At 43.5% G+C, this 15,063-nt stretch overlaps 1 protein-coding gene across 1 annotated transcript; it reads right to left on the bottom strand.

Annotated features, from left to right (window-relative positions):
- Positions 1-2,324: 2,324 nt before the first annotated feature.
- LOC117340656 (loricrin-like) lies at positions 2,325-11,474 on the bottom strand. Its single transcript, XM_033902424.1, has 2 exons — positions 11,363-11,474; positions 2,325-3,115 (listed from the first exon to the last, which is right to left on the bottom strand). Exons 1-2 carry the CDS (start codon positions 11,472-11,474, stop codon positions 2,325-2,327), a joined length of 903 nt encoding a protein of 300 aa, XP_033758315.1.
- Positions 11,475-15,063: the final 3,589 nt, after the last annotated feature.

The raw sequence follows: 15,063 nt of genomic DNA, 5'->3' as shown, positions 1-15,063 counted from the left end.
CACGAAGTTAAGTTATTACCGGCCAAAATTGATATAGGCATAATTAATTTATATACGATGAAAGCTTATTTCTTTTCATTGTCGATAAATATTCAGATTTTGACTTTTATATGATTTAATCCCAATGACAGAACCACTGGAAATTTTCAATTTAATAGTGAATCCTCTAGATAGTTAGGATGCGTTACTGCCAACAAACATGGCTATGCTACCTAGATTATTGAATGATAATGATTATCATCGTGCTGATATACCAGCTAACACAACAACAGACTCTCTCATTTCAATATCAAATGCATTAGCCGTTTCAAATTCGCATAAACATCATTTATGTAGCTTCTTGACTTGGTATACTCCTAAATGTAGTCCTTACTTCAGTCAGACGTCCGTATGACCACGTTTTGTCACAAGCATCACGAGTTCATGAGCGAATGTGTTATATCAATTTGCTTATGTTAAGATAGTCGTACCTTCCTGAACGGATGTTAGGACAACCGTTCTCGTCTTTAACTGATGTAAGGACAGGCACCGTCGTCCTTAACCGATGTTAGGACAGACTTCGTCGTTTTTAACTGACGTTAGGACAGTCACTATCGTCATAAATGATCTTGGGACAGCCGTCGTCGTCCTTTACTGATGTCAAAGCAGCCGTCGCCGTCCTGTACTGATGCTAGGGCAACCGTCGTTGTCCTTTACTAATGTTCAAACATCCGTCGTCGTCCTTTACTGATTTCAGAACAGCCGTCCTCGTCCTTTACTGATGTCAAAGCAGCCGTCGCCGTCCTGTACTGATGTTAGGACAGCCGTCGTTGTCCTTTACTAATGTTCAAACAGCCGTCGTCGTCCTTTAATGATATTAGGACAGACGTCATCGTCCTTTTCTGATGCAAGGAGATATATTACTCAACCTAAGCTACTACGTATCGTAGTAAGTGTAACAGAGCGCATGATTAATTACATTAAATTCACAAGGGATTGAACCCGGGACCTCTGGCTTACTAGTCTTACGCTATACCGATCGAGTTAAAGAGAAGATCTCTGTAGTCGAGCGGTATATTGTGGTTAGTATTTATCAGAGTTACATACTCCCCTTCCAGGAAAGTATAATTCCCGTGTCCCTACGTTTGCGCTTATGTAACAGAGCACATGAATGATTAAATTTGAATAACTGCCTCCGCTAGGGATCGAACCCGGGTCCTCCGGCTTACTAGTCTTACGCTCAAACGATCCAGCTAAAGAGAAGATCTCTCTAGCCGAGCGGTATATTGTGGCTAGTATCTTCCAGGTTTATAGTAGAAAAAAAGAAACTTATCCTTCATGACCATGGGTGATTTCTCATATGAACTTTTTTCAAGGGAATTTGAAGAGTGAAAGATTTGGACATCCTTCAAAATCGTTGGCTTTCTTCTTTGTCTTCGCTTAAGGGAGGTCGGAGGTTACAACACTTTCCGTTCCTCAATGTTCTTTGTTCTGTGGTTTGTGATAGAATCCCGGCGACCAAGGACCTCAAACCCTCTATAAAGAATTTTACAATAAACACACTAGTAAAAACACCGGAGATAAACAGAGAACATCCTATGCTTAATAATGAATGTAAATATTTCACCTTCGCGGCTTCGTCCTTCCATGGCTCGTCAATAATCCTAGGGACATCAAACAGCTGTTTTGTCCGTCTATGACTCGTCATTGATGTTAGGAACATCACACAGCTGTCTAGACTTTCTATGACTCTTCAGTGATGTAAGGGACATCACACAGCTGTTCAGACATTCTAGGGATTGTTAATGATGTTAGGGACATCACACAGCTGTTTAGACATTCTAGAGATTGTTAATGGTGTTAGGGACATCACACAGTTGTTTCGTCCTTCTAGGACTTGTCAATGATGTTAAGGCTCGTACAGCAAGCTGTTTCGTCCTTCTAGGACTCGTCAGTGATATCAGGGACACAATACAGCTGTTTAGACCTTCTAGGAATCGACAGTGACGCTATGGACATAACACAACTGTTTAGACCTTCTAGGACTGATCAGTGATGTTAGGAACATCACACAGATGTTTCGTCCGTTAAAAGACTCTCCAGTGATGTTAGGGACATCACACAGCTGTCTATATCTTCTAGGGAACGACAGTGACGTCAGGGACATCACAGAGCTATTTAGACATTACAGGTGTCGCTAGTGATTGAATATAGAAAAGGGGGAAAGTAAGCCCCTGATTTAATAAAGTGTGTGGGAATGATACATCACTTAAAACGATCATGGGACAAGGGTCTAAATTCTGAACCATGATCACCACCATAAGTGTTACAGTAAGGCGTACAGATTACGGCAAACCCTCGGGGATATACAGTCCACCTACACTACTACCCAAACCCTCGGGGATACACAGTCCACCTATACTACTACCCAAACCCTCGGGGATGTACAGTCCACCTATACTACTACCCAAACCCTCGGGGATGTACAGTCCACCTATACTACTACCCAAACCCTCGGGGATGTACAGTCCACCTATACTACTACCCGAACCCTCGGGGATATACAGTCCACCTATACTACTACCCAAACCCTCGGGGATATACAGTCCACCTATACTACTACCAAAACCCTCGGGGATATACAGTCCACCTATACTACTACCCAAACCCTCGGTGATATACAGTCCACCTATACTACTACCCAAACCCTCGGGGATATACAGTCCACCTACACTACTACCCAAACCCTCGGGGATACACAGTCCACCTATACTACTACCCAAACCCTCGGGGATGTACAGTCCACCTATACTACTACCCAAACCCTCGGGGATGTACAGTCCACCTATACTACTACCCAAACCCTCGGGGATGTACAGTCCACCTATACTACTACCCAAACCCTCGGGGATATACAGTCCACCTATACTACTACCCAAACCCTCGGGGATATACAGTCCACCTATACTACTACCCAAACCCTCGGGGATATACAGTCCACCTATACTACTACCCAGACCCTCGGGGATATACAGTCCACCTATACTACTACCCAAACCCTCTGGGATACACAGTCCACCTATACTACTACCCAAACCCTCGGGGATATACAGTCCACCTATACTACTACCAAGCACTCACAAACGATTACAAAATACGCACATGTGAATAGACAAAAACAACGTTTAAGACAAAACTCAGACGAAATGTATTCTTCAGCCCAATATACACATGTATAATATATACCCATGTCTGCCGCGGAGAATCTACTAGGTCTAGGGTCATAAAATGGCCACAGCCGACGACGTTTGAGAGACAGCATCCGGGTATAAAACAGACATAAACCTTCCCCAGACCAAAAAAAACACTATACAGTGAGAAGGGGCGACAATCAAAGTGGATTAGGTAACTCAATGACCACAGTATACCAACACTAACTCTTGTATATTTACCATTGTATGGCACTGCCACTATATAACCCTACCAATTCAGTTGCGAGTTCACCAGCTTATGAACTGCCAACTGAAATTTGAATTTGAAAATTAAAAAAAAAAAATCACACGACAAATACAAAATCGCAGATGGTAAATATAAGCATTGAACGGCTTTCAGTTGGCATTCATAGTCAATATGCTAGCGCGCTTCATGGAATTTGCCTCTGTCCAGTTGGCATTCATATTGACTATGAATGCCAACTGAAAGCCGTTCAATGCTTAAGTGACCACAGTATACCAACACTAACTCTCGTATGACCACAGTATACCAACACTAACTCTCGTATGACCACAGTATACCAACACTAACGCTTGTATGACCACAGTATACCAACACTAACGCTTGTATGACCACAGTATACCAACACTAACTCTTGTATGACCACGGTATACCAACACTAACACTTGTATGACCACAGTATACCAACACTAACTCTTGTATGACCACGGTATACCAACACTAACTCTCGTATGACCACAGTATACCAAAACTAACTCTCGTATGACCACAGTATACCAACACTAACGCTTGTATGACCACAGTATACCAACACTAACTCTCGTATGACCACGGTATACCAACACTAACGCTTGTATGACCACAGTATACCAACACTAACTCTCGTATGACCACGGTATACCAACACTAACTCTTGTATGACCACAGTATACCAACACTAACGCTTGTATAACCACAGTATACCAACACTAACGCTTGTATGACCACAGTATACCAACACTAACGCTTGTATGACCACAGTATACCAACACTAACTCTTGTATGACCACGGTATACCAACACTAACACTTGTATGACCACAGTATACCAACACTAACTCTTGTATGACCACGGTATACCAACACTAACTCTCGTATGACCACAGTATACCAACACTAACTCTCGTATGACCACAGTATACCAACACTAACGCTTGTATGACCACAGTATACAATTGTACCAACACTAACGCCTGTATGACCACAGTATACCAACACTAACTCTTGTATGACCACAGTATACCAACACTAACTCTTGTATGACCACAGTATACCAACACTAACTCTTGTATGACCACAGTATACCAACACTAACTCTTGTATGACCACAGTTTACCAACACTAACTCTTGTATGACCACAGTATACCAACACTAACTCTCGTATGACCACAGTATACCAACACTAACGCTTGTATGACCACAGTATACCAACACTAACTCTTGTATGACCACGGTATACCAACACTAACTCTCGTATGACCACAGTATACCAACACTAACTCTTGTATGACCACAGTATACCAACACTAACTCTTGTATGACCACAGTATACCAACACTAACTCTCGTATGACCACAGTATACCAACACTAACGCTTGTATGACCACAGTATACCAACACTAACTCTCGTATGACCACAGTATACCAACACTAACTCTTGTATGACCACAGTATACCAACACTAACTCTCGTATGACCACAGTATACCAACACTAACTCTCGTATGACCACAGTATACCAACACTAACTCTCGTATGACCACAGTATACCAACACTAACTCTCGTATGACCACAGTATACCAACACTAACGCTTGTATGACCACAGTATACCAACACTAACTCTCGTATGACTACAGTATACCAACACTAACTCTCGTATGACCACGGTATACCAACACTAACGCTTGTATGACCACAGTATACCAACACTAACTCTTGTATGACCACGGTATACCAACACTAACTCTCGTATGACCACGGTATACCAACACTAACGCCTGTATGACCACAGTATACCAACACTAACGCTTGTATGACCACAGTATACCAACACTAACTCTTGTATGACCACAGTATACCAACACTAACGCTTGTATGACCACAGTATACCAACACTAACTCTCGTATGACCACAGTATACCAACACTAACGCTTGTATGACCACAGTATACCAACACTAACGCTTGTATGACCACAGTATACCAACACTAACTCTCGTATGACCACAGTATACCAACACTAACGCTTGTATGACCACAGTATACCAACACTAACTCTCGTATGACCACAGTATACCAACACTAACTCTCGTATGACTACAGTATACCAACACTAACTCTCGTATGACCACAGTATACCAACACTAACGCTTGTATGACCACAGTATACCAACACTAACTCTTGTATGACCACAGTATACCAACACTAACGCTTGTATGACCACAGTATACCAACACTAACTCTTGTATGACCACAGTATACCAACACTAACTCTCGTATGACCACAGTATACCAACACTAACGCCTGTATGACCACAGTATACCAACACTAACTCTTGTATGACCACAGTATACCAACACTAACTCTCGTATGACCACAGTATACCAACACTAACTCTCGTATGACCACAGTATACCAACACTAACGCTTGTATGACCACAGTATACCAACACTAACTCTTGTATGACCACAGTATACCAACACTAACGCTTGTATGACCACAGTATACCAACACTAACTCTCGTATGACCACAGTATACCAACACTAACTCTTGTATGACCACAGTATACCAACACTGACTCTTGTATGACCACAGTATACCAACACTAACGCTTGTATGACCACAGTATACCAACACTAACGCTTGTATGACCACAGTATACCAACACTAACACTTGTATGACCACAGTATACCAACACTAACGCTTGTATGACCACAGTATACCAACACTAACTCTTGTATGACCACAGTATACCAACACTAACTCTTGTATGACCACAGTATACCAACACTAACTCTCGTATGACCACAGTATACCAACACTAACTCTTGTATGACCACAGTATACCAACACTAACTCTTGTATGACCACAGTATACCAACACTAACTCTCGTATGACCACAGTATACCAACACTAACGCTTGTATGACCACAGTATACCAACACTAACTCTTGTATGACCACAGTATACCAACACTAACGCTTGTATGACCACAGTATACCAACACTAACTCTCGTATGACCACAGTATACCAACACTAACTCTTGTATGACCACAGTATACCAACACTAACTCTTGTATGACCACAGTATACCAACACTAACTCTTGTATGACCACAGTATACCAACACTAACGCTTGTATGACCACAGTATACCAACACTAACTCTTGTATGACCACAGTATACCAACACTAACGCTTGTATGACCACAGTATACCAACACTAACGCTTGTATGACCACAGTATACCAACACTAACGCTTGTATGACCACAGTATACCAACACTAACGCTTGTATGACCACAGTATACCAACACTAACACTTGTATGACCACAGTATACCAACACTAACGCTTGTATGACCACAGTATACCAACACTAACTCTCGTATGACCACAGTATACCAACACTAACTCTTGTATGACCACGGTATACCTACACTAACTCTCGTATGACCACAGTATACCAACACTAACTCTCGTATGACCACAGTATACCAACACTAACGCTTGTATGACCACAGTATACCAACACTAACTCTTGTATGACCACAGTATACCAACACTAACGCTTGTATGACCACAGTTTACCAACACTAACGCTTGTATGACCACAGTATACCAACACTAACTCTTGTATGACCACAGTATACCAACACTAACGCTTGTATGACCACAGTATACCAACACTAACTCTCGTATGACCACAGTATACCAACACTAACGCTTGTATGACCACAGTATACCAACACTAACGCTTGTATGACCACAGTATACCAACACTAACTCTCGTATGACCACAGTATACCAACACTAACTCTCGTATGACCACAGTATACCAACACTAACGCTTGTATGACCACAGTATACCAACACTAACACTTGTATGACCACAGTATACCAACACTAACGCTTGTATGACCACAGTATACCAACACTAACTCTTGTATGACCACAGTATACCAACACTAACTCTCGTATGACCACAGTATACCAACACTAACTCTCGTATGACCACAGTATACCAACACTAACGCTTGTATGACCACAGTATACCAACACTAACTCTTGTATGACCACAGTATACCAACACTAACTCTCGTATGACCACAGTATACCAACACTAACTCTCGTATGACCACAGTATACCAACACTAACGCTTGTATGACCACAGTATACCAACACTAACACTTGTATGACCACAGTATACCGACACTAACTCTTGTACGACCACAGTATACCAACACTAACGCTTGTATGACCACAGTATACCAACACTAACGCTTGTATGACCACAGTATACCAACACTAACGCTTGTATGACCACAGTATACCAACACTAACTCTTGTATGACCACAGTATACCAACACTAACACTTGTATGACCACAGTATACCAACACTAACTCTCGTATGACCACAGTATACCAACACTAACGCTTGTATGACAACAGCATACCAACACTAACTCTCGTATGACCACAGTATACCAACACTAACGCTTGTATGACCACAGTATACCAACACTAACTCTCGTATGACCACAGTATACCAACACTAACGCTTGTATGACCACAGTATACCAACACTAACTCTTGTATGACCACAGTATACCAACACTAACGCTTGTATGACCACAGTATACCAACACTAACGCTTGTATGACCACAGTATACCAACACTAACTCTTGTATGACCACAGTATACCAACACTAACGCTTGTATGACCACAGTATACCAACACTAACGCCTGTATGACCACAGTATACCAACACTAACTCTTGTATGACCACAGTTTACCAACACTAACTCTTGTATGACCACAGTATACCAACACTAACTCTTGTATGACCACAGTATACCAACACTAACTCTCGTATGACCACAGTATACCAACACTAACGCTTGTATGACCACAGTATACCAACACTAACTCTTGTATGACCACAGTATACCAAAACTAACTCTCGTATGACCACAGTATACCAACACTAACTCTTGTATAACCACAGTATACCAACACTAACGCTTGTATGACCACAGTATACCAACACTAACTCTTGTATGACCACAGTATACCAACACTAACGCTTGTATGACCACAGTATACCAACGCTAACCTTTGTATGGCCACAGTATACCAACACTAACTCTTGTATGACCACAGTATACCAACACTAACTCTCGTATGACCACAGTATACCAACACTAACTCTCGTATGACCACAGTATACCAACACTAACGCTTGTATGACAACAGCATACCAACACTAACTCTCGTATGACCACAGTATACCAACACTAACGCTTGTATGACCACAGTATACCAACACTAACTCTCGTATGACCACAGTATACCAACACTAACGCCTGTATGACCACAGTATACCAACACTAACTCTCGTATGACCACAGTATACCAACACTAACTCTTGTATGACCACAGTATACCAACACTAACGCTTGTATGACCACAGTATACCAACACTAACTCTCGTATGACCACAGTATACCAACACTAACGCTTGTATGACAACAGCATACCAACACTAACTCTCGTATGACCACAGTATACCAACACTAACGCTTGTATGACCACAGTATACCAACACTAACTCTCGTATGACCACAGTATACCAACACTAACGCCTGTATGACCACAGTATACCAACACTAACTCTCGTATGACCACAGTATACCAACACTAACGCTTGTATGACCACAGTATACCAACACTTACTCTCGTATGACCACAGTATACCAACACTAACGCTTGTATGACCACAGTATACCAACACTAAATCTTGTATGACCACAGTATACCAACACTAACTCTTGTATGACCACAGTATACCAACACTAACTCTCGTATGACCACAGTATACCTACCCTGACCCCTGTTATAAAAGCAAAGTCTGCTTCAACAGACGTCTCTGGTTTCAATGACCAACTTTTTATAATGTCAATTCAAAATCAACAAATTCATCACATGTGTGTTAGCGCTGTCTTTTTCAGAAACAATCATCTCCAATGCTTCTTCATCCAGATTAACGAATCGTGTAGAAGAAGCCATTTTTCAAAGTTTCTCTAACATTCACTCGAATGATTTGCTTGGTTTGGTAAACACTTGTGTTGACTCCGGGCTTTATGGTATTACCAGGGATGGCGCTAGATACGATCCTAAAAGATATGGCAAATGCATTGTCTAATAAGAATAATTTGAATATGAGTTAAATAGCTCATTCCGGGTAAACAGCACTTTTGACTATTTACCCGGTTAATAATATTTTTGGAAGATTTATTTCAAATAGCATTTCTATTGTCTACTTTTAATAAAGTGTGAAATTAGGAAAGTTTCAATGTATTATAAATATGTATATGCTATGTCAGGGTAGGTTTCCGATTTTGTTCATAATAAACATTAGTGTGATTTTTTTTTGTCTGTATGAGGTTCCCGAATCGGATCAGTATATCCAAAAAGGTCACTTCTAAGACCAATCTTTTTTTTTCTATATGTAATCAATGAATCACACTAGACTAAGCATCAGTCTGAAACTTCGTTCCTTTGTTAAAAAGGCCCATGCTTTTGTATTGGACGGAAAGAAAAGCATGCAAAGGTCATTCCTAGATAATTGTGTTATGACGTCATCAAAAAATATTCCGTGATTCGATTTTGAAACTAGCAATCAGAAAAACTTAAACAGATATATGATAGACTGGTCAAAAAGTCCGAAAATATTTCAAATAAACTTCGAGTGATGATTCGGCTTTTTGAGATTTCCTTCGATTTTCTTTTGGTATATTTCTTAACAAATGAACTAAATGCTTGTTTTGTGATCCGATCCTAAGTCCTGTCACCGTATCTGTCGAAAGTTGTACAACATAGTTGTCTCTGATGTGAGATAAAAGCTAAAAAACACTTGTGTGTAGTTTTCAATTTACCAACTGTTTCTTTAACTTAATTAGAAAATAATAACAACGCACATTTACAGGCGAAAAAAACATCAATTTTACCTTGGCACGACGTAAACAGAACAAAGACAAAGTTCTCGTACAGGGCTATCAGCTCATATTAATCTTTGTTAGAACCTAGTCCATTTTATTGCAATGGTTTCTTTTGTTTCTCACAAAATTATTGTCGGCATGGGTCACGACATTTAAGTGATAAGCTATATACGAAAGACTGATGCTAATTGTACTTCTGACTTATGAAGTTTGAACAATGCGTCTCCATTTAGCTTCACGGCCACACTGGGAAACAACTTTGCAAATCATAGTGATCATATGTTTACCATTATGTTAGGAAAATGGCAGGAAGCATTCCATTCCTCGGGCTGAATCAGCCAGACACATGGGTGATTTAGATATGACGAAAGAGAAATGATTAAATCTACATTTAAAAAAAAAGTACATTTACCAACATAGAGCATTGGCGGTTGGGATCGAGCGACAATTTGGTTTTGATTTGAAAAAGAAAATTGTTATATATATATATAAATGTACTTTGAGTTTTGATCTATGGAAAAGGATCATATACACAGGGGAAATATTGAAAAGAAAGATGATTTTATTTGGAAAATAATATATCCTCTTGCATTTATGTGTTAGACATATACTTTTATGATCTTAACGGTTATTTCTTGCTGTTCGCTTTTTTCCTCTCGATGTCTCATTCACATTCGTCCTCATGTATTGGTTGATGTCGTTACATTCCTAGACACCAGACCTCATATGTTCGTGGTTGTTGTGTCACCTTCCTTGACACCAGACCTCATATGTTCGTGGTTGTTGGTGTCACCTTCCTTGACACCAGTCCTCATATGTTCGTGGTTGTTCTGTCACCTTCCTAGACACCAGTCCTCATATGTTCGTGGTCGTTGTGTCACCTTCCTTGACACCAGACCTCATATGTTCGTGGTTGTTGGTGTCACCTTCCTTGACACCAGTCCTCATATGTTCGTGGTTGTTGATGTCACCTTCCTTGACACCAGTCCTCATATGTTCGTGGTTGTTGATGTCACCTTCCTAGAAACCAGACCTCATATGTTCGTGGTTGTTGTCGTTATATTCCTTGACACGAGACCTCATATGTTCGTGGTTGTTTGTCCTAGGTACCAGTCCTCATATGTTCGTGGTTGTTGATGTCACCTTCCTAGACACCAGACCTCATATGTTCGTGGTTGTTCTGTCACCTTCCTAGACACCAGTCCTCATATGTTCGTGGTTGTTGATGTCACCTTCCTAGACACCAGTCCTCATATGTTCGTGGTTGTTGTGTCACCTTCCTTGACACCAGTCCTCATATGTTCGTGGTTGTTGTCGTTACATTCCTTGACACCAGTCCCCATATGTTCGTGGTTGTTGATGTCATCTTCCTTGACACAAGTCCTCATATGTTCGTGGTCGTTGATGTCATCTTCCTTGACACAAGTCCTCATATTTTCGTGCTTGTTGTCGTTACATTCCCAGACACAAGTCCTCATATGTTCGTGGTTGTTGTCGTTACATTCCTTGACACCAGTCCTCATATGTTCGTGGTCGTTGTGTCACCTTCCTTGACACCAGACCTCATATGTTCGTGGTTGTTCTGTCACCTTCCTAGACACCAGTCCTCATATGTTCGTGGTCGTTGTGTCACCTTCCTTGACACCAGACCTCATATGTTCGTGGTTGTTGGTGTCACCTTCCTTGACACCAGTCCTCATATGTTCGTGGTTGTTGATGTCACCTTCCTTGACACCAGTCCTCATATGTTCGTGGTTGTTGATGTTACCTTCCTAGAAACCAGACCTCATATGTTCGTGGTTGTTGGTGTCACCTTCCTTGACACCAGTCCTCATATGTTCGTAGTTGTTGGTGTCACCTTCCTTGACACCAGACCTCATATGTTCGTGGTTGTTGGTGTCACCTTCCTTGACACCAGTCCTCATATGTTCGTAGTTGTTGGTGTCACCTTCCTAGACACAAGACCTCATATGTTCGTGGTTGTTGGTGTCACATTCCTTGACACCAGTCCTCATATGTTCGTGGTTGTTGGTGTCACCTTCCTTGACACCAGTCCTCATATGTTCGTAGTTGTTGTGTCACCTTCCTTGACACCAGACCTCATATGTTCGTGGTTGTTGTCGTTACATTCCTTGACACCAGTCCTCATATGTTCGTGGTCGTTGTGTCACCTTCCTTGACACCAGTCCTCATATGTTCGTGGTTGTTGATGTCACCTTCCTTGACAACCTTTCTCATATGTTCGTTTTTGGGACGTTGTTGTCTCGATTCCTGATCTCTCATATCACCATGGCTGTTGTCGCCTCCTTCCTCGACACTCTTCTTCTCCTGATGCTGACTATTGCGGTCCGTTTTTCACCCTTCCTCATGTGACCTTGACTGTTGGTGTCCTCCCCCCGACACCCTTCCTCATGTGACTCTGACTGTTGGTGTCCTCCCCCTGACACCCTTCCTCATGTGACCTTGACTGTTGGTGTCCTCCTGACACCCTTCCTCATGTGACTCTGACTGTTGGTGTCCTCCCCCTGTCACCCTTCCTCATGTGACTCTGACTGTTGGTGTCCTCCCCCTGACACCCTTCCTCATGTGACCTTGACTGTTGGTGTCCTCCCCCTGACACCCTTCCTCATGTGACCTTGACTGTTGGTGTCCTCCTGACACCCTTCCTCATGTGACTCTGACTGTTGGTGTCCTCCCCCTGACACCCTGTTGGTGTCCTCCCCCTGACACCCTTCCTCATGTGACCTTGACGGTTGGTGTCCTCCCCCTGACACCCTTCCTCATGTGACTCTGACTGTTGGTGGCCCCCCCCCCCCCCCTGACACCCTTCCTCATGTGACCTTGACTGTTGGTGTCCCCCTGACACCCTTCCTCATGTGACTCTGACCGTTGGTGTCCTCCCCCTGACACCCTTCCTCATGTGACTCTGACTGTTGGTGTCCTCCCCCTGACACCCTTCCTCATGTGACCTTGACTGTTGGTGTCCTCCCCCTGACACCCTTCCTCATGTGACTCTGACTGTTGGTGTCCTCCCCGGACAACCTTCCTCATGTGACCTTGACTGTTGGTGTCCTCCCCCTGACACCCTTCCTCATGTGACTCTGACTGTTGGTGTCCTCCCCCTGTCAACCTTCCTCATGTGACTCTGACTGTTGGTGTCCCCCTGATACCCTTCCTCATGTGACCTTGACTGTTGGTGTCCCCCTGACACCCTTCCTCATGTGACCTTGACTGTTGGTGTCCCCCTGACACCCTTCCTCATGTGACCTTGACGGTTGGTGTCCTCCCCCTGACACCCTTCCTCATGTGACTCTGACTGTTGGTGTCCTCCCCCTGACACCCTTCCTCATGTGACCTTGACTGTTGGTGTCCCCCTGACACCCTTCCTCATGTGACTCTGACTGTTGGTGTCCTCCCCCTGACACCCTTCCTCATTTGACCTTGACTGTTGGTGTCCTCCCCCTGACACCCTTCCTCATGTGACTCTGACTGTTGGTGTCCTCCCCTAACACCCTTCCTCATGTGACCTTGACTGTTGGTGTCCTCCCCCTGACACCCTTCCTCATGTGACTCTGACTGTTGGTGTCCTCCCCCTGTCAACCTTCCTCATGTGACTCTGACTGTTGGTGTCCCCCTGATACCCTTCCTCATGTGACCTTGACTGTTGGTGTCCCCCTGACACCCTTCCTCATGTGACCTTGACTGTTGGTGTCCCCCTGACACCCTTCCTCATGTGACCTTGACTGTTGGTGTCCTCCCCCTGACACCCTTCCTCATGTGACTCTGACTGTTGGTGTCCTCCCCCTGACACCCTTCCTCATGTGACCTTGACTGTTGGTGTCCCCCCTGACACCCTTCCTCATGTGACTCTGACTGTTGGTGTCCTCCCCCTGACACCCTTCCTCATGTGACTCTGACTGTTGGTGTCCTCCCCCTGACACCCTTCCTCATGTGACCTTGACTGTTGGTGTCCTCCCCCTGACACCCTTCCTCATGTGACCTTGACTGTTGGTGTCCTCCCCCTAACACCCTTCCTCATGTGACTCTGACTGTTGGTGTCCTCCCCCTAACACCCTTCCTCATGTGACCTTGACTGTTGGTGTCCTCCCCCTGACACCCTTCCTCATGTGACTCTGACTGTTGGTGTCCTCCCCCTGTCAACCTTCCTCATGTGACTCTGACTGTTGGTGTCCCCCTGATACCCTTCCTCATGTGACCTTGACTGTTGGTGTCCCCCTGACACCCTTCCTCATGTGACCTTGACGGTTGGTGTCCTCCCCCTGACACCCTTCCTCATGTGACTCTGACTGTTGGTGTCCTCCCCCTGACACCCGTTCTCATATGACTCTGACTGTTGGTGTCCTCCCCCTGACACCCTTCCTCATGTGACCTTGACTGTTGGTGTCCTCCCCCTGACACCCTTCCTCATGTGACCTTGACTGTTGGTGTCCTCCCCCTGACACCCTTCCTCATGTGACTCTGACTGTTGGTGTCCTCCCCCTAACACCCTTCCTCATGTGACCTTGACTGTTGGTGTCCTCCCCCTGACACCCTTCCTCATGTGAGTCTGACTGCTGGTGTC

The sequence above is a fragment of the Pecten maximus genome, chromosome 2 (assembly GCF_902652985.1).
Source record: "Pecten maximus chromosome 2, xPecMax1.1, whole genome shotgun sequence".
NCBI classification, from domain to species: domain Eukaryota; kingdom Metazoa; phylum Mollusca; class Bivalvia; order Pectinida; family Pectinidae; genus Pecten; species Pecten maximus.
The sequence above is the reverse complement of the archived record's forward strand: the minus strand, read 5'-3'. Positions and strand labels throughout refer to the sequence as shown.